The sequence below is a fragment of the Phycodurus eques genome, chromosome 10 (assembly GCF_024500275.1).
Source record: "Phycodurus eques isolate BA_2022a chromosome 10, UOR_Pequ_1.1, whole genome shotgun sequence".
NCBI classification, from domain to species: Eukaryota; Metazoa; Chordata; class Actinopteri; order Syngnathiformes; family Syngnathidae; genus Phycodurus; species Phycodurus eques.
The window spans coordinates 23,242,943-23,265,346 of NC_084534.1; the positions used below are offsets into that span (position 1 = coordinate 23,242,943).

Here is a 22,404-nt window from a genome sequence, read left to right on the forward strand (position 1 = left end):
TCAAAGAAAAGATGATGTAACACAGTGGTAAACATGACCCTGTCCCAGCTTTTTTGGAACGTGTTGCAGCCATACAATTCTAAGTTAATGATTATTTGCTCAAAACAATAAAGTTTATCAGTTTGAACATTAAATATCTTGTCTTTGTAATGTATTCAATTAAATATACGTTGAACATGATTTGTAAATCATTGTATTCTGTTTTTATTTATGTTTAACACAACGTCCCAACTTCCTTGGAAATGGGATTGTACATATTGTGCCCATGGCATCTACGAAATGCAGCAAATGAGCTCCGCAGTCCATCGTTCGCTCTGTACGCACATTCTGTCCAGGCTGCTCAGTACAATACGGCTAACTCAACAGCACCGACGATGGGGTCAAATACGACTGTTCCTCCATATGTTCATCGTACGTCCTCAAAGATATGATTGAATACACATTTTATTGTCTAATTTATTTTGAAACGTGTTGAACTTTTTTTAACAGTTTTTTTTTTTTACACATGTATGACAGTGAAGAACCAAGTTTGAAGGTGCCAGTCATTCAGTTGACTTTGTCACACTGTTGCTATGCGCCGTCTGTCGACTGTGTCGCTGGAAAGTCACCTGACACTGAAACCGCTGAACTTATTTAGCACGCCCCGACCTACTGTAGGTGCTCGCATTGTCTCCATCCCAATCATGGCTTGTAGTAGCTGAGTGGGAGGAGAATGACACAGGATGGATCAACAAGGTTTAATATAGACGCAGGAAGGTCTGCATTGCCGAGGTGAAAATACCTCCCCGGGTGGCGGCCAGGACCGCCAATAGGCTGTGAGCCAGTGTCATGCCATCAAAATATAAAACATATTCATCAACATTATTTGAATGCGCTCTGCACTGCAGTCGAAGCCTTCCTGAGCTCCAGTGATTCGGAAATTGGGAGGAAAATATGTCTTAAGAGTGGCAAAAAAAATGGTTGCCGTTCGTGCCATCAAGCGAGCCGTCGGCACGTCGTGGAAATTTTTTCCGACACCGTCAAATATTATATGTTGTTTGTAATGTTAACTGTGTGTGTGCGGTGAATGCACTGCAAAAATGGGGCTAAAAACAAGTAAAGAAAGTAATGAAATGAGGAATATATTCCTTAATCCAAGCAAACATCTGCCAATCGACCAGGAAAATTTGACTTGGCTAGATTTCTTAAAACACATAAACAGAGAAAGCCTCAAATTCCCCCACAAATGTCTGAAAACCAGTGTATTTATACTACCTACACACCAGTAGAATTATGGTATTTATTATTTTAAGATAAACGTTCGTAACCAGTAATGAAATCATAATCATAATCAGAATCATCTTTATTTGCCAAGGATGTCAAAAACAAGGAATTTTTCTCCAGTAGTTGGACCCACTCTAGTATGACTACTAGGATTAAATCGTCATAATTTATAGTACTAAGATTTTTTAAGGAAAACATGCTTGAAGCAAGTGAAATGTTCTCATACAAAAGCTGCCTGGTAAAGAACGGGGCCGGGTTGGCAACTTTGAAGCCGATGCTGTTGGTTAATGCTACTCTGTGCATCCGACAAAGCTCAATGCAGCTCTGCTTACCTTTTGGCTTTCACTTGATTGAAGGGGCGTCGTACCTGTGGGGGATGTGGGTGTTTATGCATGATAGTTTTTTAGTTAATGTAGACATCAGATGTCGCTTGAAAGTGGCTTGGGGTTTAGTTTTTTTTAGTTAATGTAGACATCAGATGTCGATTGAAAGTGGCTGGGGATTTTCACCCAGCTGGCTTTTCAAGTCATGGATGAAGAAATTCAGTGTGGTGGTGGTTATGTGAATTAGTTGCGTAACAGTGGGGTGGACGTGGAAAACGTCTTGCTCACGGACAGATTTTTAGAAATAGCTCACAAAAGATTTACTTGAGTGGGCAGGCACTCCAGAGACCCAACTATTTACATACAAGTAATTTAAATGTATCTTTTTTCACAATACGTCCCTTTTAATGTAATGTAATGACACCAAGGATTTTCGATATGAATGAGCACATTTTCTTCAACGTGAAAAGGGCTCTGGATCTTCACCAAGCCTAGCTGATCATGTCATGGTCACAGAAACTCATTGTTGGGGTGGTTGTGCATGTAAATTCGCCAAGTTGTGATGTCAAAATTCTCAAAATTCGGTTGAAGAAATAGACAGGGTTGTGTAATTTCACACTTGATGGGTTGGCAGGCAATCCAGAGACACAACTATTTGTATAAAAGCCATTCAAAAGTCATTTTTTCAAATATGTCCCCTTAAAGTTAAGAATTAGTGAGCTTATGTCTTAATTGTCAGTGGTTTGCCCATTTTCACACTTCAAAATGTTAAAAAGTGAGGTGATGTGACTTTGTCATTTACATAAGTTATTTTCCACTTTTTTGACAGTTAATAATGTTAAACTGTCACTTCAAATGTTGCCAATACAGTTAATATTGGTTTTATATATCATGGCGACAGTTTATTTCCAATTGGAATGTGTCGAACAGCATCTTGGAACAGATGTTTTGGGGACTTTTCGATGTTGCGTTGTGAATTTCAAGATCGAGTTCGCCTTCCTATTGTACAATAAACACAACCGACGCTCTCAACATTTACATTCTCTTTTTGTTGTTTGACTTGCACGTCATTTTGGCCTCCTCTGTCAAAAACAAAAAACAACAAAAAAAAAAACACTTGAGGTTGGCTCTCGTTCCCCGGAAAAAATGTGTTGACGTTCCGCATTTTGCTGCTTGTTGTCACATTCATTTAGTAGCGCCCGTCAAAGGCCCCTTGAGTGGTTCTCTGCGGGGCTTAACGTGACTTCTGGCTGCATTAACCAGATGTTGAAAAGTCCCAACTTGAGGCTCCTTCTTGGCTCAATTTCAATTAATACTTCATTTCTTCTACACTATTTAGAGCTCGAGGAATGTATGCTCAGTCGCTCTGTCCAGCAAAAACAAAAAACAATACAGGCTTGTTTGTTGAAAGCTATATATTTTGCCACAAACACGGGATTTTACAATATAAATGACATATTTTATTCAGCCAAGAAAACAATTTTGCAGCAAAAAATGCAGCATTTTTGCCCAAAAACATATTTTGTCTCAATCACTAGATTTAAACTGACATTTTACAACAAAAATATGATTTTCCAAAGCAAACTAATTCGCCACAAAAATGTTGTTATGCCATCAAAACGACATACAGTTATCCTACCATTAAAACTAGATTTTGACATAAAATGAAAACATTTTTCCACAAAGAACTGCTAATTCAGCCAGAAAACAATATTTTGCACTACAAATTCTATATTTTGCTTGAAACTACAAGATTTACCAGAAAGAAAAATGCAAGGTTTCCCCATGAAAACTACATATTTACATTTACATTTGTGGCAAAAAAAATAAATTAAAAACAATAGACAACTATATATTGTTGTTTGATATGATTAAAATAAAGTCCTGCCCTCTAATTGATTTTGACCTCGTTTTGCTGTTGAGTAAATACTGTATATGAGGAAATATACTACGTATGGTCATGAAACAATAAATGTAATAGTAGCCAAAGACTTCCGTTGCGTTAAAACGTGAGAGATGATATGGATTTTAGGCATTTTTTTACATATTTATATATATATATATATATATATATATATATATATATCTACCCCCCAAAACAATGTACATTATTATATACATTATTATAATACTGACTTACTTCTTGTCTGAAATCCCAAAACAGGCTAATGGGAAAGACTATCCAGCTTGACAGGAACTAGTTCAGATGTCTTCTCCATTGCCAGATGAGTGGTCACATTTAACCAAAGTAATCCAGGAGGAATGTACCGTCTGTAAAGCATTCCGGCAAATAGTGAGTCATATTCATCTTTTTTTTAATTTATTTTTGGTTGGCGCATTGGTTTTGTACACTTCATCAATAAAAGGACCAAATATTTGTCCATGTAAAATTCAAACTGGAGAGATTTTTGCTGTACATCAAGAGGTGAATTAATTTTGTACCATACCTGACACAAGATGGCATGGGTCGCTGAGGTTCAACATCAAATGATAAAATGTACAATCGTTAAATTTTACGGCTTATGTCAAAAGACAAATCAGTACAAGGCACTTGAATGTTTATAATGTAATAGAAATAACGTTTTTGTTTGTTTGTTTTTATGTTTTTTACTATATCTGATCGAAGGTGCTTATTTACACATGGATAAATTTGTTAGCACCCATATGTTAAGAGAGAAACACACAATGGTCACTAAAATAACTTGAAAATGAAAAAGGAGTAATGAATAAAAACATTATGAAAAATTATCCTGTAATGTGATTTGTGGTTGAGCCTAGGATTTCTGACACTGGGCAGTACAGAACAAGCTTTGTGACAATTGGCATCACAATTTAGATCCAGAATGCCTTGATAGTCTTGAGATTTTATTGTGCACCCTGCGCTGGATGTAGAAAAGCAGCCCCAGAACATAACCCAGACCAAGGTTTCTGACACTGGGCAGCACAATTTTGCTTTGCAACATCCTGGTTGTCTTGCGCTTTCATTGTACCTTGCACAGATTGAAGACACACACTGCTCGGTGCGGCAAAACAGCTCCAAAACCTAACTAAGAACAAGATTTCTGACACCGGACAGCACAATTTTGCTCCAGAATGGCTTAGTAGTCTTGACATTTCACTGAACTCTGCACAGATTTAAGACACCCTATGCCAGATTTACCAAAGCAGCCCAGAACGCATGCGCCTTGATTTTTGGCCCATATGTCCCAAGGCCATACTCCCAGAAGCTTTATGGTTTGTCAAAATGCATTTTATCAAATTCTTGAGTTTGGTCAGTTACAAGTTATTTTGGTGACTGTTGTGGGTTTCTTTCACACTTGGGTACCAACCATTTTCTCTCTACTGGTTATAAAAGTAGCTGATTTTTCTCAATGTAATCCAGCAAATGCTTTGTGAGGCTGACATGCAGCCATCTGCCAAGGTTTTACAGTTTTTCTTAACCTGAATACTCGGAATATTTGGAAATTTAGTATGCGACCACAACGAAAACATCCAAGCATGGAGAGAGCGCAACAAAAATGGGGCTTGAGGTTGTGTGTGTGTGTGAATCAAAACAAGCAAAGATTGAAACAAAGACAAGGGACCAGAGGTAGAAATGAACAAGGTTTTCAGTGAGGCGTCAGAAGTGAATGTGCGAAAACAACAAATGTCCAACATCAACACAAGACGGTGCTTTTTTTTCACTCTTTCCTCCAGAGATTTTCGCCAAGAAAAGTCCTCACTCGTTGGAGATACAATTGCAGTCATTTTCAGAAGCTCTCTGTTGCTATTAAATGGAAAGTCTGTCAGTGTTTATCTATAAAAAAAAAGGATGGATTTGCCAAACACGAGGGCTATTATCAGTACAGTGAACGCTCGCCTGTTTCCGATTCACCATTCGCTTTTTTTTCTGTGAAACCTAACTAACAACTAATTGCTGATTTTTTTTTTTCTTTTTCTCTCCAACCTCTCACTCTCAAGATGATGACAGTAATGGATTGCAGTATTGGAATTTACCACCTTATCAGATGCTAACGGCTAGCTATTCAATATTATGTACAATAAGTACCCAACTAAAGATAGTTGTTTACGATATACAATACACTGCTGCCTAATTTGTATAATTGCTTATGATTTTAATCCCTATCCTTAAAAACAAATAGCTTACAGATGATTTGATTTCCGCAGAGTAAAATCATACACAAGACTGCAGAATTGCCACTTCCGACCCGGGCTAAACTTGACTCCTCCTTGACATACAAAGATTTTAAACAGTCAAGATGTGCCATTTCAACATACTTTCATGTATCGGTTCTGTACATCCTCATTAGGGCCACAGGTAACTTGAAGCCTGTACCAGCTGACTTGGGCGAGAGCGGGGTACACACTGGACTGGTCGCCAGCCAATCGCAGGACACATATAGACTATGATTCACACCAATGGATGAATTTAGTCTTCAATTAAACTGACATGCATGTTGTTGTTTTTTTTCAGCGAATAATGAATTATAGACGAACCATGACTACGTGGGCATTTACTGTATTAATATATTCAATTCTAAACATTTTGGTGTGGGCGGGGGTTCACTGTACTGTGTACTGGAGCATGTGTAATACAATTTTCAACAAATGTTTCAAAAGTTCCAAGAGTGGTCAGAAACATTCAAAACAGCTCACGATCAACACCTGGACATATTTTCCAGTTTTAGCATCGATCAGTAAAGATCCTCGGCCAAATGTTCATTGTGAAAAAAAATCCCATCTCCATGTCCCACAATGCACCATTGCCTGATGGCCTTAGGTCATGTCCAGCCAGTCGGGTCGCTTGTGGGGCTTGCAGGTGTGGACGTCCACCGTGTCCTCGCAGTCGTTGCACTGGACCGTGCAGCACCACTGGAACTTGCACTCGCACTGGCTGAGGCGTTTGACGCGCATGGTGTCGTAGCCCCGGCCGCAGCACATCACCTCACAGCCGTCGGTGCCCCGCGACGACCTGTTGCACACGCGCCCTGCCGTGCCCAGGGAACCTGGCGAGACAAAAACAGGGGTCGATTATTGCCATGGCGTAACATCCGCTCATCTGCAGCTTTGATGTTTTAAAGTAGCGTTTATAATCGGCAGTCTGGCAGTCACAATTCTCAGGTGGAATTGTCAAACCAAAAATTTTACTTTTACTGGAGGATATGTGATACCAGGTAGTTGAGGTCAACAGTCAAAGTCTGTTAGTGTTTCTTGTTGGCACTGTAGCAGTCACAGTTCTTAGCCAATCTCCTTTGAACTCCTATTGAATTATCTTGACAGGACTTACAAAAACAGTACTTATTTTGAAGGATTTATTACGCAAGACAGACAGGGTAGAGGAGTTAAAAATTCATTGTGAACACTTGGAACAGATTTTTCAGTTGACTGTTTTACGTGTTTATCTCACATATCTGTTTCTAGTCAAGACTCTTAACAGTCACAAGTCTCAGCAGATCTTCCTCAGCCGTTTATGGAACTACTTACTGTCAAACTAAGATGCCTATTTATATTGTAAGACATTTCACACTATTAAGCCCAAGAAATAATCAGTTCTTGTTTCTAGTTGGCACTCCACAACCCGTCTTTCTCAACTACTTCAAAGTTTAATCAAATTATCTCAGTATGTCTAATCAAGAATCATGTTTATCCTGGAAAATATTTTACACAAGATAGCCCAGATAGTTGCGGTCTACAGTCAGAGTCTGTGTTTCTAGTCAGCGCTCTAGCGGTCATCATTCCTCAATTTCTTCAAACATTAATGGAATTATTTCACAATGTCACACCAAGAACAAGGGAAGTTCAATTGTCATGAGATTTCTTATTATTGATCATCTTTTATGAGTTTCTCACATACCTATCGGCACTCCTAACAGACACAGTTCTCATCTAATCTTCCTCAGACTGTCAGGGAATCACTATTCTATGTCATACCAAGAATCCTGTTGTACTACCTACTGTACATAGGAAGAGCTCTCACACGAGGTAGCTCAAGATTTAGTCAGTGCATCTGTCTATTGGCGCTCTAGCAGTTGCCGTTCTCAACGTCATAGTTTTATGAAATTATTATTATTATTTTTTTTTTTTTTTGGTATTTGAAGATATTTTACACCAGATAGCCCAGGTAAGTGACCTAGGTCTACAGTCGAAGTCTGTGTTTCTAGTTGGTGCTCTAGCATTCACCATTCTTAATTTCTTCAAACATATCAAAACCGTTCCATCCATCCATCCATTTTCTGAGTCGCTTCTCCCCACTAGGGTCGCGGACGTGCTGGAGCCTATCCCAGCTGTCATCGGGCAGGAGGCAGGGTACACCCTGAACTGGTTGCCAGCCAATCGCAGGGCACATAGAAACAAACAACCATTCGCACTCACAGTCATGCCTACGGGCAATTTAGAGTCTCCAATTAATACAAGTTTTTGGGATGTGGGAGGAAACCGGAGTGCCCGGAGAAAATCCACGCAGGCACGGGGAGAACATGCAAACTCCACACAGGCGGGGCCGGCGATTGAACCCGGATCCTCAGAACAGTGAGCCTGACGCTCTAACCAGTCGTCCACCGTGCCGCAAAAATGTTCCATATTTAAAATAATTTATTACATATGACAGACCAAGAAGGGGAGTTCAAATGTCCTGTACATGTTCATTGTGAAGATTTCTCAGTCTTTTCTGGGTTATCTCACATAACTGTTTCTAATCTGCGCTCTTACAACCACAATTCTCAAGTGATCTTCTGCAAACTGTCAGAGAATGGTCTTACAATGTCAAACCAAGAAGATTATTAATATTGCAAGAGATTTTAAAGCAGATACCCAGGTAGCTCAGGTTTAAAATCAGTCAGTGTGTGTTTATAGTTGACGCTCTAACCTTCACAATTCTCAGTCGATTTCTTTTCGTCTTGTCTCACTATAACTTTCACTCAAGCCAGGACTTCTCGATATTGAAGACATCTTACACCAGATAGCTGAGGTTATCAAAGTAATCAATGTCAGTAGGTGTTTTTATTATCTGCTTTAAAGTCAGTATTCTCAATTAATTGCCTTCAAATTGTCAGGGAAATTATAATAGAATGATGTAACATTTTACCATCCAATCAAGATGCCAGTGTTTGTGATGCTGAAATCTGAGACGAGTGAAATATCATATTTCCCACAGAGGTTACATTCCCAGACAGGTCATTCGAATACTCTACAACCAGAACCCAAAGCTATGTTCAGGTGTGAAGATCACATGCCACCATAATGACCGAGTATCCCTGATGTAAAGAGAAGGGATAAGAGGAGATATTTCCCCTCAGGCTGCGAGGGATCCCTACTTAAAAGTGACCAAAGGACGGATTTGAAAAATAAGCCTGCATGTATCCCCGGGCCGTGAATTCCTACACAATGGAGATTAGCAGCAAAGAGAGGCATCACAAGCTCCTTTTAAGATCCCTTTTTAACAACCTGTCCTTTGAGTCATTACATCAGGTATCAGCCCAAAGCCAGGGAGGAGCAACGGTATGCTGTTTAAATGTGCACTACGTTATCTAAAAAAGAACTGCCGAGCGCCTTCACGCTCTGTTGAAGAGACTGGATGTGAGCAAGGAGACGGACCCTTAACAAGGCAAAGTGAACGGTGGGAATTAAAGCGGATGGGAAAGGGCAAATAGGTAGACTTTAAGCTGTGATGGAATGTGAACCTTCACTTGACGCCTCTCATTTCCGTTTTGTTTTTTAAGGCGATGTGGCATCGAGCGCCTATTTGCTTATTTAATAAACTTCAAAAAGTAGATCCAGATATAAATCTAAATCTTTGAATGCATATTTTAACAATACATTCCTGAAAACCACCTTGATAAAACTCAATGGACACTTCATGACAAGTAAATCGCCTCCACATCCTGAGGTCCCCCTACTTAAATGTACTCACCATTCGTTCACAGTGGTTGTTGGCAGAACTAGAGCAGCTCCTGTGGTAGCCCTCCTAAACATGTCTACTTCCTGAGGTAGCCCTGCTTAAATCATCCCACTATTCATCCACACTGGTTGTTGCGCAGCTTTCAAGCACCTACACTTTCCAAGGTACACCAATTAAAATCGGCTCCACTTCCTGAGGTAACCCTACTCAAACAAACTACACTTTTTGAGGTACTCTTACTCTGTATTGGTTATTGCGCAGCGCTCGAGAATCTACACCTTCCGAGGTACCCCTATTCAAATCATATTACCAGCCATTCACATCTGTTGTTTCGCTTCAGAAGCTATACCGAAACATTTGTCAGCACTGGTTCTCCCAAGATCGAGCATTTTCACCTCCACTCTCAAGCCGCTACTCCTCATTAGGAACACCTACATGAACCCACACTTTTAAAAAAAATTATCTTCGCTTTCTTAATGTGCCCGTTGATGTTTATACAGAATGTTTCTTATACCTGCTGCTCGGTCCATGAGGCAGTAGTCCGGAGAATTCTCCACGTACACCAGCTCGTTCTTGGTACTCCCTTTGAAGTCACGCTCGGCCACCATGAAGCCGGTGCCGTCCTGGTTCATGGTCACCTCAACAGCTGTGTTGTACTTCTTGCGAAGGTAGTCGCCCGTCCGCCTGAAGTCGGACATGGCCAGCCAGCAGGTCCTCAGAGAGCAGGAACCACTGACACCGTGACACTTGCACTCTAGCTTCATGAAGCGCTTGACCGCCTGCAGCAGAGGTCAGAGTTGACAGGGCGTTAAGCCTGATAGGTTGCCCCGTGGCCAAGGTGTGATCAACCTTGCGAGGTATGTTATTTCTTCTTTTAGAAGTCCTTTTTTGAGGGCAGACTATGGTCTGTCCGACCTATACACAAGACCATTAGGTTAATAGGGACCAGGAACTCTCCCAAGTGTGACACCGACAAATTGAACACGGGTCGACGCACAAGGTCGCCTCTGTAGATCACTTAGGTCTGCCAAAAGGGTACGTCACCTGAATTGGGAGACAGCCATTGGCAGACCCCATAGATATTAGCAAGGACGCTAAAATAGCAGTAGTTTCATTGCGTTTCACTTCTAAGTATAGAGACACAAATGAAAAAAATATATATATTTTTTAACTCATCTGTTGCCAGATATGTTTGTGGGAGCTTAAACCCTAATATTTTTCTAATGCTAGCTTGTAACCAACTACCATTGCTTTTAAAAAGAGATTACTCTTTTTTCGGAGATTCCTGCTAATATGTCATCTCCGTCCTTGACCTGGAGGACAGCAAAGATATTAGTGAGTCAGCTAACATAGGAGCAGTTTTATCAGAACTGGTTGGTAACTAGTCCGACCCGTTTAAGGAGGGTTGACCCGTAATATCATCTCCATAGACCTTGCAGAATGGATCTTCCCAAGCGTGCAGCCTTTGACTTGGAGGACAGCTATTGGCAGACCCCAAAGATATTAGCGAGGATGCTAACATAGCAGTAGTTTTATCAGAACTGAAAACAACTGTAGACTGATGCACTTCACAAGGGTCAAAATGCAATCTTGTCACCGTAGACCACGTAGTTTGGATCTTCTGATGAATGTCTCGGCTGAATTGGGACAGAGTTATTGGCAGACCCCAAAGATGCTGCTATAGCAGCAGTTTTATCAGAACCGGACAACAGCTCACCATTCTTCCACAGCGGTTGTTGTGCAGGTTCATGAGTGCCCGGGCGTCTTTCACCATCCTCTCCCGGGCGTCCACGAAGGCCTTGGCAAACTTAATGCCGTAGTTTATGTTGTCGCTGCATCCACCCCAGTCAAAGTTGCCCCGGTGGTCGCTGGCTTGGCCGCGCTTGTGCCCGTCGCAGTTGCAGATCTTGACGTCGCCCTGACTGCATGCCCGTGTGATAGCGTAGACAACTCCAGCGGACGAGATGGCGTACACGAATGCTGCTTCTCTGCTGCCTGGTGAGAAGAGCAAAAAGTGGGATATCTCACCAAATGCAGTAGATTTACCTGTGAGTATCTTTTTACATACAATACAGAGTAGTGATTAAATTATCAACTCAATGTGTATAAATAATCGTTTGATATTCCTTTATAGTCCTGTTTTTCTTTTAATTTCCCCAGTTTGTGACTGTTCCTGTCGTCTCCCCTTGTGTTTTCTTTCATTTGTGTAGCATCTAACCTCTCTGCTCCACAGTTGTCCAGGAAACAGTATAGTGAGCATGACAAATGTAATAGGAAGATAGCAATGTAACATGTCTTTTTTCCCCCAATTATGCAAGGTCTTTGTGTGAGATAGGCTATAGGCCTGTTGCTGTCGGCCTAGTTTAGTGCATTGCCATTGGATGACAGTAACTGTAAAGATTGTCGTCTAATTTGACGTAAGGGTCTAAATAATCTTGCTGTCTTAATGGTTTGGTACGTTGCCATTGGATGTGACAGTAAGGATTGTAGTTTGGTATGGTCTAAATAGTTTTGTAAATGATCTAAACAGTCTTTTTTTGGATGATTTAGTACATCGCCATTTTATAAGGCACTGCTGTCTCCCTAGCTGAGCTGTCAAATATTATCTCCTCTTTAAAAACTTCCACTTGTGTACTACATCCTATACCATCCTCCTTCATTAAACACTGTTTCCCCACTGTCTCCCTGCTTCTGTCCAGAATTATAAACTCATTCCTCAGATTTGCCTCGGTCCCACCTTCACGCAAACTGGCTTCTGTCACCCACGTAATAAAAAAAAAACCCAGTCTCAACCCAAATTTCCGGCCAATTTCAAACCTTCCTTTCATCTCTAAAATCCTGGAAACCGTCATCGCCTCACAAAGCAAATCTCACCTTAACAATAATGATGTCTACGAACAAATTCAATCTGTATTCCACTCAAAACACAGCACTGAAACCGCTCTCCTCAATGTCACAAATGACCTTCTCATCTCCTCCAACTCCGGCCTACTCGCCATCCTCTTCCTCCTTGATTTTACAGCTGCCTTTGACACATTAACCATTCCATCCTCCTCTCCCGCCTGCAGTTACTCTTCAACATCATCGCCGCCGCCCTCGCCTGGTTACACTCCTACCTCACCAACAGAAAACAATTGATCTTCATCAACAACTGCTCCTCCTCAACTGCCCCCCTGCCCCCAGGTGTCCTCCTGGGCTCAGTGCTTGGTCTCCTCCTCTTCAACCTTTATCTCGTCCCATTTTGCCATGCATCGTCCTACTCTCCGTTTCTGTTGCTACGCTGATGACGTCCAGATCTACATTTCCTCCAAATCAATCACCACCTCCACCCACTCCACCCTGTCAAACTGTGTCTCAGAAATTTAATCGTGGCTGCAAGCAAACTACAACTCAACTGGGACAAATCAAACCTGATCATATTCAGTCCAAATTCTCTTATCTGTACAGCCAATGACTTCCACCTAACCATCGACAATTCCCGTCACTGCCGCAACCTTGGTATCATCTTTGACAGCACTAACTTTCACCCAACACGTCAGTCACGTCACCAAAACAGCATTCTTTCATCTAAAAAACATCTCTTCGCCCCTCACTTTCTTTTACTGATGCCTAAACCGTAATTCACACCTTTATCGTGTACCGTCTCGACAATTGCAACAGCATCCGTAATGGCACAACCTCCGATCTAAAGCCTCAATAAATTCCAGCTCATCCAGAACTCCGCCGCCCGCCTCCTACTCACACCTGCTCCCACGACCACATCACCCCTGTGCTTCAGAACCTCCACTGATTGCCCACTCCCCAACGTATTCAATTCCAACTCCTCCTTCTCACCCATAAAGCCCTCCACAACCAGGCCCCCTTCCTACCTCACAGACAAGCTCCACCACTACACCCCTGCACGCAACCTCCACTCTTCCACCACAAATCATCTCGCCATACCACAAACCAAACACAAAACCTGGGGGAACATAGCCTTCTCTGTTGCCCCCTACCCTCTGAAACTCTCTCACACAACACATACAAGACTGCACTGACCTCCCATCATTTAAATCACTCCTCAAAATGCACCTGTTCTGCTCTGCTTTTATCAGCTGGCCATTTTCTCATATTCCTATGAATGTGTTCTTTTCCCTCGTTTACACTTAACTGGTCTGTTATTGTTGACTCTGTTCTTAACCTGTAATGTCTAAATGATCGAAACGGTCTTGTTTGTTTGGTTTAGTACATTGCCATTGGATGAGACCGTAAGGATTGTAGTTTGGTGTGGTCTTAATACTATACAGTTGTTGTCCAAATGATCGAAAGAGTCTTGTTGTTTGGTTGGTTTATTACATGGCCACTGGATGACATAGTAAGAGTACAGATTGTAGTTCGGTAGGGTCAAAATAGTTGTAGTAATGGTTTAAATCAGGTGTGTCAAACTCATTTTTGTCGCGGGCCACATTGTCGTCACGGTTTCCATCAGAGGGCCGTTGACTGTGAAACAATAGAAATGTTTAGTCACCTCATTATTACATACGCACAACAAATTGATAGATACCTAGTTTTGAAATCAGAAGTCAAGGATAATAGTTTGTTCAACTATTGTTCACGTTACCATAAACAGAAAATGCTTGCAATGTCTCAACGCTGCTATTTATTGTTATTATTTTATGAGAATTTGACCAATAATCATGGAAGTTGACACAGATGATTTGCTGTCGCGGGCCACACGAAATTACTTGGCGGGCCAGTTTTGGCCCCCCGGGCCTTGTGTTTGACACCGGTGGTTTAAATAGTCTTGTTTGGTTGATTTCATTTTTGATTTTTGATTTCATTTTTTGCTATCGCTCTTTCTAGAAGCTATTGTTCAATACATTGAGAGTTCAGTCCATGTATGGTGGGTTGTAGCAGGCATAACAGCATGTCAGCCATGACATCACAGCCCGGTCAACTCTCCTTTCACCTTTTTCCTTGTGCACATGTGGAAGTTTTCTCATTCACTGGGCTTTGTTTTCATTTGAGAGAAATGAGAAGATTTGGGTGGGTGGGGCGGGGGTTATTGAGCCCCCCACCACCACACACACACACACACCTCCACCTCCTGTCCTCATTCCCGCTCACACAACCGAGTGGAACACAGGCGATATGTCAGGCTGTCAAGCTTTGTCCGGCTGCCAGAAAACATCTCCCCAAATATTTACATCTCCTGTTACTGTTTATACATCACCAGTGTGGCTCTCTCAATTGCGCCGCTTGTTTTTTTTTTCAGAGAGAAAATCTACTTTCGCTTATTCCCTGAGAAGGAGAAAAAAAACACCTCTTTGTGTTTATACAGCAGAATTATTCATGAGACATCCATTCATTATGTGCTTATCTGATCGCGGCGGAGACATTTACAAGGGTGATTAACTGGAGTGTCTCACACACGTTGGAAAAGAGCCACATGCCCCATCCCAGTTGCACCGACTCACTTCGCAGCATCACCCTGCCAAACACGGTGTGGTCGCGCTCCAGTGTGCTGCAGTTCCAGCGCTGGTGGCGAAACTGGTGTTGGCACTCCTTGATCCACTCCTTGGCGCCCTCGCCGATGGACTGCATCAGGTCCGGGTGGCGCTGGCACAGCTGCCGCTGCTTGTTGACCAGGCCCGGGATGTTGTCGCAAATAACCCGGGCGCCCAGCGCGCCGATGTACCTGTTGAGATTTGAAAAACAAATTATAATTCTGTCATTTAAAAAAAGAACAATGTATATAGAATGTGATCACAAATTTATCAAGCGCCCCTTTTGTATCAAAAATAAAATATAAATGGAAAATAATGATATGCCTGCCCCTATATATATATATATATATATATATATATGTGTGTGTGTGTGCGTGTGTGTGTGGCTCTGACTATTCGTATACAAGCTCTGTAATGTTATTGCTAAATATGACACTAAGGATTTTTATGAGCACATTTTCTTTTTCTTGTATTTTCCATTACTTTTTAAATCTTGTGCTTGTGTTTCCTGGCCTTGCTGGATGCCACATTCAGGATGGAGGAGAGCTTATGAAATTCCTCCCGTTCAGTGAGAAAGTAACTCGCTTGTGACAGGCCTATTGCTTCCTTCTCCATTTAGACACACACACACACACACACACACGACATAATCACTGACTTTAGTGCAATGCTTGAAGGGGGCGATCACATGCGGGTGTACAGTACGAGTAACCGTTTAACACAAGAGTCCCTTTAAATCGCTGCGTGTCGCCCATTTTCCGCTCCCGTTATGGCCGCAGCTCGTCGGAGTGTAACGGTGTGGCCGAGTGGTAAAAGCTGAGCGAGGGCACTCCTTGTGTTTATTGTCTTGTTCGCAGCGGCCGAGCCAAAAGACACTTGAGGACACACACTTAGACAGAGAGAGGCGCCTCATGGTGGTTCCGGATTTTGAAGGGGACATATTGACTGGATGAACGACTTGTATACAAGTGCTTGCCCGCCAGCCAAGTGTGAAATTAAACACCCAAGTTAATCGTTTGTGAGCTGCCTGTTTCTGAAAATGCAGTTATGCCCCGCTGTGATGTAACAGTTGGGCTAATTTACATAATTTTCACATCAAGTTCCTCCACACATGAATTGGTCAACTAGGATGGCTGATGATCCAGAGCCACTTTCAAGTGACACTACACCGTCTGAAACACCCGTATCCGCCTGCGGGTGAGACGCCCCTGCTGTCATGTCAAAGTCAAGAGGTAAGCAGTGCTGCATAGAATTTTGTCAGGTGCGCATATTCACGTTTGCTAATATTAGTAATGCAAGAGCGTATTGTATAGAATTGTAGTCTAAGTAATGGAATTTCACACGATTGGGATTTTTTCAATAAACTGTAAAAAGGTGTAATTCTTGATCCTTTAAGTATTTGGACAAAGGGCTGTTATGAAAACATGGGAACTGTTTTATAATGTGGGGGAAAAAAATGTCTCGCTTAAAAAAATGTCTTACAGGAAATCGTGTGAATAGTGTCATCCCATTCGTTTTTGCCGATGCTACACTAATCGTCGTCGATTTGGCAGCTTGGTGATGAAGTTCTGCCTCCACGAGTGAAAATACAACACACGCTTTTACTGTCTTTATGGTTGGCTTACACGCGCGGTCACTTTTTTTTTTTTTTTTTTTTTTTTTTTTTTTTTTTAACTCAGGGTTCGACGGGTATATCCGCCCCTGGTTGACTTGGTAACGAAAGCCGTAAGACAAAGAAAAAGCCAAACAAAAGAGAGGCAACTGTGTGATTCTCGTGACCTACTTTAAATTTTGCAATCAGGCTAATATCTCAAGACTCATTTGGTGGCAGCTCATCTTTTGGCAATAATTGTCGGAAAAAAGCCAAAGGACAAGGGCCTTGATGCCTTGATGCTCGCTGAGCTGCTGTTGTTGTGTGTGTGTGTGTGTGTTTTTTTTTTGTCTTCCTTGCAGGCTGTTAAAACCTGAAGAAGTGATCAAGGCTCATTTGTTAACGCACCGGCGCCCACACCTGATGACACTTAAGTCCCTGCTAAAGATGGATGGGACAGGATAGGGGCGGTGCGGTACGTCCCCACCACCACCCCATTTATCTTCTTCAAAGCACCGGCCAAAATATTAGGTATGCCCGCACGCTCTCGGACACTCATTTAACAATGTGTTTATTATTTTGCGTGTGTGTTTGAGGGCCGTCATTGAGGTGGATGAGGTAAACAAAATATTAGGAACAGCCCACAATCTCGTTTTTTTTCCCCCATGGAATACATGTTTTGGGGGATTCTTTTCTACAACCCCAATTCCAATGAAGTTGGGACATTGTGTTAAACATAAATAAAAATAGAATACAATGATTTGCAAATGTTCAACCTATATTTAATTGAATACATTACAAAGACAAGATATTTAATGTTCAAACTGAAAAACTTTATTAATCATTAACTCAATCATTAAATTTTATGGCTGCAACACGTTCCAAAAAAGCTGGGACATGGTCATGTTTACCACTGTGTTACATCAACTTTTCTTTTAACAACATTCAATAAACGTTTGGGAACTGAGGACACTAATTGTTGAAGCTTTGTAGGTGGAATTCTTTCCCATTCTTGGTTGATGTACAGCTTCAGCTGTTCAACAGTCCGGGGTCTCCGTTGTCGTATTATACATTTCATAATGCGCCGCACATTTTCAATGGGAGACAGGTCTGGACTGCAGGCAGGCCAGTCTAGTACCCGCACTCTTTAACTACGAAGCCACGCTGTTGTAACACGTGCGGAATGTGGTTTGGCATTGTCTTGCTGAAATAAGCAGGGGCATCCATGAAAAAGACGTTGCTTGGATGGCAGCATATGTTTCTCCAAAACCTGTATGTACCTTTCAGCATTAATGGTGCCTTCACAGATGTGTAAGTTAGCCACTCCATTGGCACTAACACAGCCCCATACCATCACACATGCTGGCTTTGAACTTTGCGTCCATAACAGTCCGGATGGTTCTTTTCCTCTTTGGCCCGGAGGACACGACGTCCACAATTTCCAAAAAACAATTTCAAATGTGGACTCGTCGGACCACAGAACACTTTTCCACTTTGCATCAGTCCATCTTAGATGAGCTCGGGCCCAGAGAAGCCGGCGGCGTTTCTGGGTGTTGTTGATAAATGGCTTTTGCTTTGCATAGTAGAGTTTCAAGTTGCACTTACGGATGTAGCGCCGAATTGTATTTACTGACATTGGTTTTCTGAACTGTTCCTGAGCCCATCCGGTGATATCCTTTACACATTGATGTCGGTTTTTGATGCAGTACCGCCTGAGGGATCGAAGGTCACGGGCATTCAATGTTGGTTTTCGGCCTTGCCGCGTACATGCAGTGATTTCTCCAGATTCTCTGAACCTTTTGATGATATTATGGACCGTAGATGATGTAATCCCTAAATTCCTTGCAATTGTACGTTGAGGAACATTGTCCTTAAACTGTTGGACTATTTTCTCATGCACTTGTTCACAAAGAGGTGAACCTCGCCCCATCTTTGCTTGTGAATGACTGAGCAATTCAGGGAAGCTCCTTTTACACCCAATCACGGCACCCACCTGTTCCCAATGAGCCTGTTCACCTGTGGGATGTTCCAAACAGGCGTTTGATGAGCATACCTTAACTTTCTCAGTCTTTATTGCCACCTCACCCAGCTTTTTTGGAACGTGTTGCAGCCATAAAGTTCTAAATTAATGATTATTTGCTAAAAACAATCAAGTTTATCAGTTTGAACATTAAATAGCTTGTCTTTGTAGTGTATTCAATGAAATATAGGTTGAACAGGATTTGCAAATCATTGTATTCTGTTTTTATTTATGTTTAACACAATGTCTCAACTTCATTGGAATTGGGGTTGTAATTTATTTGCATTATTTTGTATTGTTATTTATTTATTTTTGAGAATGTATAGTTTTTAATTAGGTTTTATATCTTTTTTCTTGTTGTTTATTGCTATGTTTGTATTATTCATTTTGTAATTATGTGTATTATGTATTTTTGTTTTATGTTTCATGGTTTTATATTTAATAATCTGTTATGGCATAATGTTCTGATTGGTTGTCAAGGTTTGTTTTGTATTGAAGAGTATTTAATGGGAGCATGAGCTAATAATGTATTTTGGTTTTTTTATCGTTATTTATTTTTCTTATTTGCAATAATTTTTCCAAAACAAGGTTTGTTATTTTTATTTTTATTCATTTGATTGTTTAACTTCCATCCATCCATTTTCTGAGCCGCTTCTCCTCACTAGGGTCGCGGGCGCGCTGGAGCCTATCCCAGCTGTCCTCGGGCAGGAGGCGGGGTACACCCTGAACTGGTTGCCAGCCAATCGCAGGGCGCATACAAACAAACAACCATTCGCCCTCACATTCACACCTACGGGCAATTTCGAGTCTTCAATTAACCGATGTGGGAGGAAACCGGAGTGCCCGGAGAAAACCCAGGCAGGCACGGGGAGAACATGCAAACTCCACACAGGCGGGACCGGGGATTGAACCCCGGTCCTCAGAACTGTGTAACCAGTCGTCCACTGTGCCACCTGTTTAACTTCTATTATTAATTTTTAATTATATGAATGACGACAAGCGGTACAGAAAATCGATGGATTTTTTTTTATTTGTTTAATTATAATTTGTAATAATTGCTTTAAATTGTATTGATCCTGGTTTAAAATATTTAATTTGTATTGGTAATTATATGCATTGAATACTAATCATTTGTATTTCATTTTTGCTGTTTTCTTATTTGTTTTAGATTTTGAATTATCTATTTTCAGTCATTATTTTTGAATGGGCATTTGCAAATTTTTAAAATATTTTCACAAGTTAATAGCATTATTTATATTTAGTCATTTAATTTTGTATCATTTATTTCCTTCTTTGTTTACATTTGTTATTATTGCATTTATTTTTTAGTTGTTTTTTTTTAAATTATGAATTTATTTTATTTGTATGCATGTGTATTCCTTTGTAATACTATACGTTATTATTTTATTTAATTCCCACGATTATTTCTTCATTTCGCTTCTCAGCATGCAGATATGACGTAAGTGTTTCTGGACAAGTTTCACAAGTGTCAAATTCGAGTGCTAATAATGCATGTATGAAAAATAATAATAATAATAATAATAATCGGTCTCGGGTGTAATGAGAAGACGTTTAAGGTTAACTGAAAGCAAATGGTCACTCACCACCAGGACGAATCCACTCTGGGCGTGCAGACGAGCAGCAGCCAAATGAGCAAGTACACTTTGACTTTGGATTTGCGACGCAGCGTCCTCAAGCCCATCGTGGAGTGCGGAGGTTTCTCTCTCATGTTTGGTCGCTGCTCGGTGCTCGTCCGGCGTCCATCGTTAATGACCCCCCACCCCCCCACCCACACCCCCAAAAAAAATAAAAAAATAGTCTTTTAAGCTCTGTGCAGAAGCTCCGTCAGTGAGTCCCACGCAGCGTTCCGTCCGCGTCCGGTCGCTCCAGTGCGCGTCATTACGCGCAGGCCTGCCGCTTGATGCACGCCGGGTCGGCTCAAGTGACGATTAAAACGTCATTCATTCATTCAAGTTACTTCATGAGTAGTCACAAATATCACGGAAAATATAAATCCGCGGTGCGCGACTGAAGATGCGCAAACACTCGGCACGCACGAGCGCGTGTGTCAAATGTGTGTGATGGGATGTGACACACCCACTCCCCCCCCACCGACCCTCCCTGCGACCACCTCACTTTATAACCGAGCCCACCGCCTTCTGAGAGGTACAAGACATCATCAGTATCGCTATTTTTAGTTGAACCCTATCACCCTCTGTCTATCTATCCATCCATCCATCCATCTATCTGATGAATGGGTAATAACAAAATCAATTATGAAAGGTCCCATGCCCTCAAATTTGTTTGAACTATTTTTGATAATCTTTCATGTCCTTTCATCGCCTCATTATGTTTTGGGATGAAAATGCCCAAAATGTCCTTTTTCAATCCATTTTAGTTGGTCTTTTCTGCCCGTCAGTTGAAACGGCAGGATTTCCCGTTGGTATGTGACGTGGAAATGAGCTTTGCTCTGATTGGATCCCTCATCTTCCCTCAATTTAAATACGGAAAACGGCTTGACTCTGATTGGTCCAGATCCCGGCATCTTACTGTCGTCGTGGAGAACCATTCACTAAGCGTTGGTTTGTTGGCCCACGAATTGGGAATGTGATCTGAAAGCAGACGTGGGTGAAAATTCAACGAGGAGGAGGATATTTGGGGGTTTCGGCTGGAGTTTCGCTATTACGTTCACCACAGTTGCATTTAAAAAAATAAAAATAAAAAAATCGAATTTAAACTGAATTATTGTAAAACTAATATTATTATAAATGTATTTAATCGTGAAAAATAAATTATTAAAGGTGCCATTCCATCGTGTTTGCAAACATCAATGAATGAAACGTGATGATGATTTATATTAAAAATGATAGAATTTTAAAATGGTACATTTTAAACTAAATTATTAATAATGTGAAAAAATTAACTGGTAGAAATGTTTTATAATAGTAATGAAAAAGAAATAAAAATCACAAAAACAAAAGTAAAATCACACCAGATTAAAAACTAATTATTCAAAGGAATAATACATCATAAATGATATAAACTATAACAATATGAGTGCAGATTAAAAACTGACAAATTATTGCATGAAAATAAGGCAATAAAAAATGTAAAAAAAAAATAAATCCCATTTTTGTAATAAAATTATTATTTTAATTTTGTTTTGTCAGTGTGCGGCTGACACCGGTGCGGTCATCCTCGGTTGTTCCCGCAAGCTGCGCTCTTCCAGGGGCTCCCAGAGGGCGGGTGGGGGGTCCGTACTGGTGCTCCTATTCTGGGCGGCTCTCATGGCCCTCAGCTAAATTTGGGGGACGGAAGGGAGTGAAGGGAGACCCGTTGGATGTTGGGAATGTCAGGGTGGGGATGGGGATGGGCGGGCGAGGGTTCATGACAAGCCCCCTCCTCCTTGAACTCGCCACCGTGCGATCATGTGTCTTCATTGTAGGGCCGCCATTGTGCAAAGTCATAAAGCAAAATGGTGATGGTGGTGGTCTTCTTCAAGGGACTTTATTTGAAACTCCCATTAACACTCTTCTCAAGTGGATATAAAAAATACCCCTGTTCAAATGCCAGGTTTTTGTGATAAGTAATGTGACCTTTCACCTTAACAACTCAAAAGACAAAATTTGAGAGGAAAATTAAACATGAAGTGAAATAATGTGGTTGCACATGTGTGCACACCCGCTTATAACTGGGGATGTGTCTTTGTTCAAGAATAGTAAAACTGCACATTTTAGAATGGCCTGTTCAATAATGCATGCATCAATGTTCACCTCACTCGGGTCACGGGGCGTGCTGGGGTCTATACCAGCAATCTTCGGGCG

The 22,404-nt window shown here is 41.3% G+C and overlaps 1 protein-coding gene across 1 annotated transcript; it reads right to left on the reverse strand.

Annotated features, from left to right (window-relative positions):
* Positions 1–3,061: 3,061 nt before the first annotated feature.
* Positions 3,062–20,382, reverse strand: LOC133408601 (protein Wnt-2b-A-like). Its single transcript, XM_061687671.1, has 5 exons — positions 20,185–20,382; positions 14,940–15,160; positions 11,201–11,478; positions 9,998–10,262; positions 3,062–6,592 (listed from the first exon to the last, which is right to left on the reverse strand). Exons 1-5 carry the CDS (start codon positions 20,307–20,309, stop codon positions 6,363–6,365), a joined length of 1,119 nt encoding a protein of 372 aa, XP_061543655.1. The 5' UTR covers positions 20,310–20,382; the 3' UTR covers positions 3,062–6,362.
* Positions 20,383–22,404: the final 2,022 nt, after the last annotated feature.

Coding starts and splice junctions, on each gene's coding strand:
- LOC133408601 (XM_061687671.1), bottom strand. CDS start 20,309: ATGAGAGAGAAACCTCCGCACTCCACGATGGGCTTGAGGACGCTGCGT. Junction 10,263..11,200: donor ACAACCGCTGTGGAAGAATG/GTGAGCTGTTGT, acceptor CCTCTGCTGCAG/GCGGTCAAGCGCTTCATGAA. Junction 6,593..9,997: donor CCTCATGGACCGAGCAGCAG/GTATAAGAAACA, acceptor TTGTCTCGCCAG/GTTCCCTGGGCACGGCAGGG.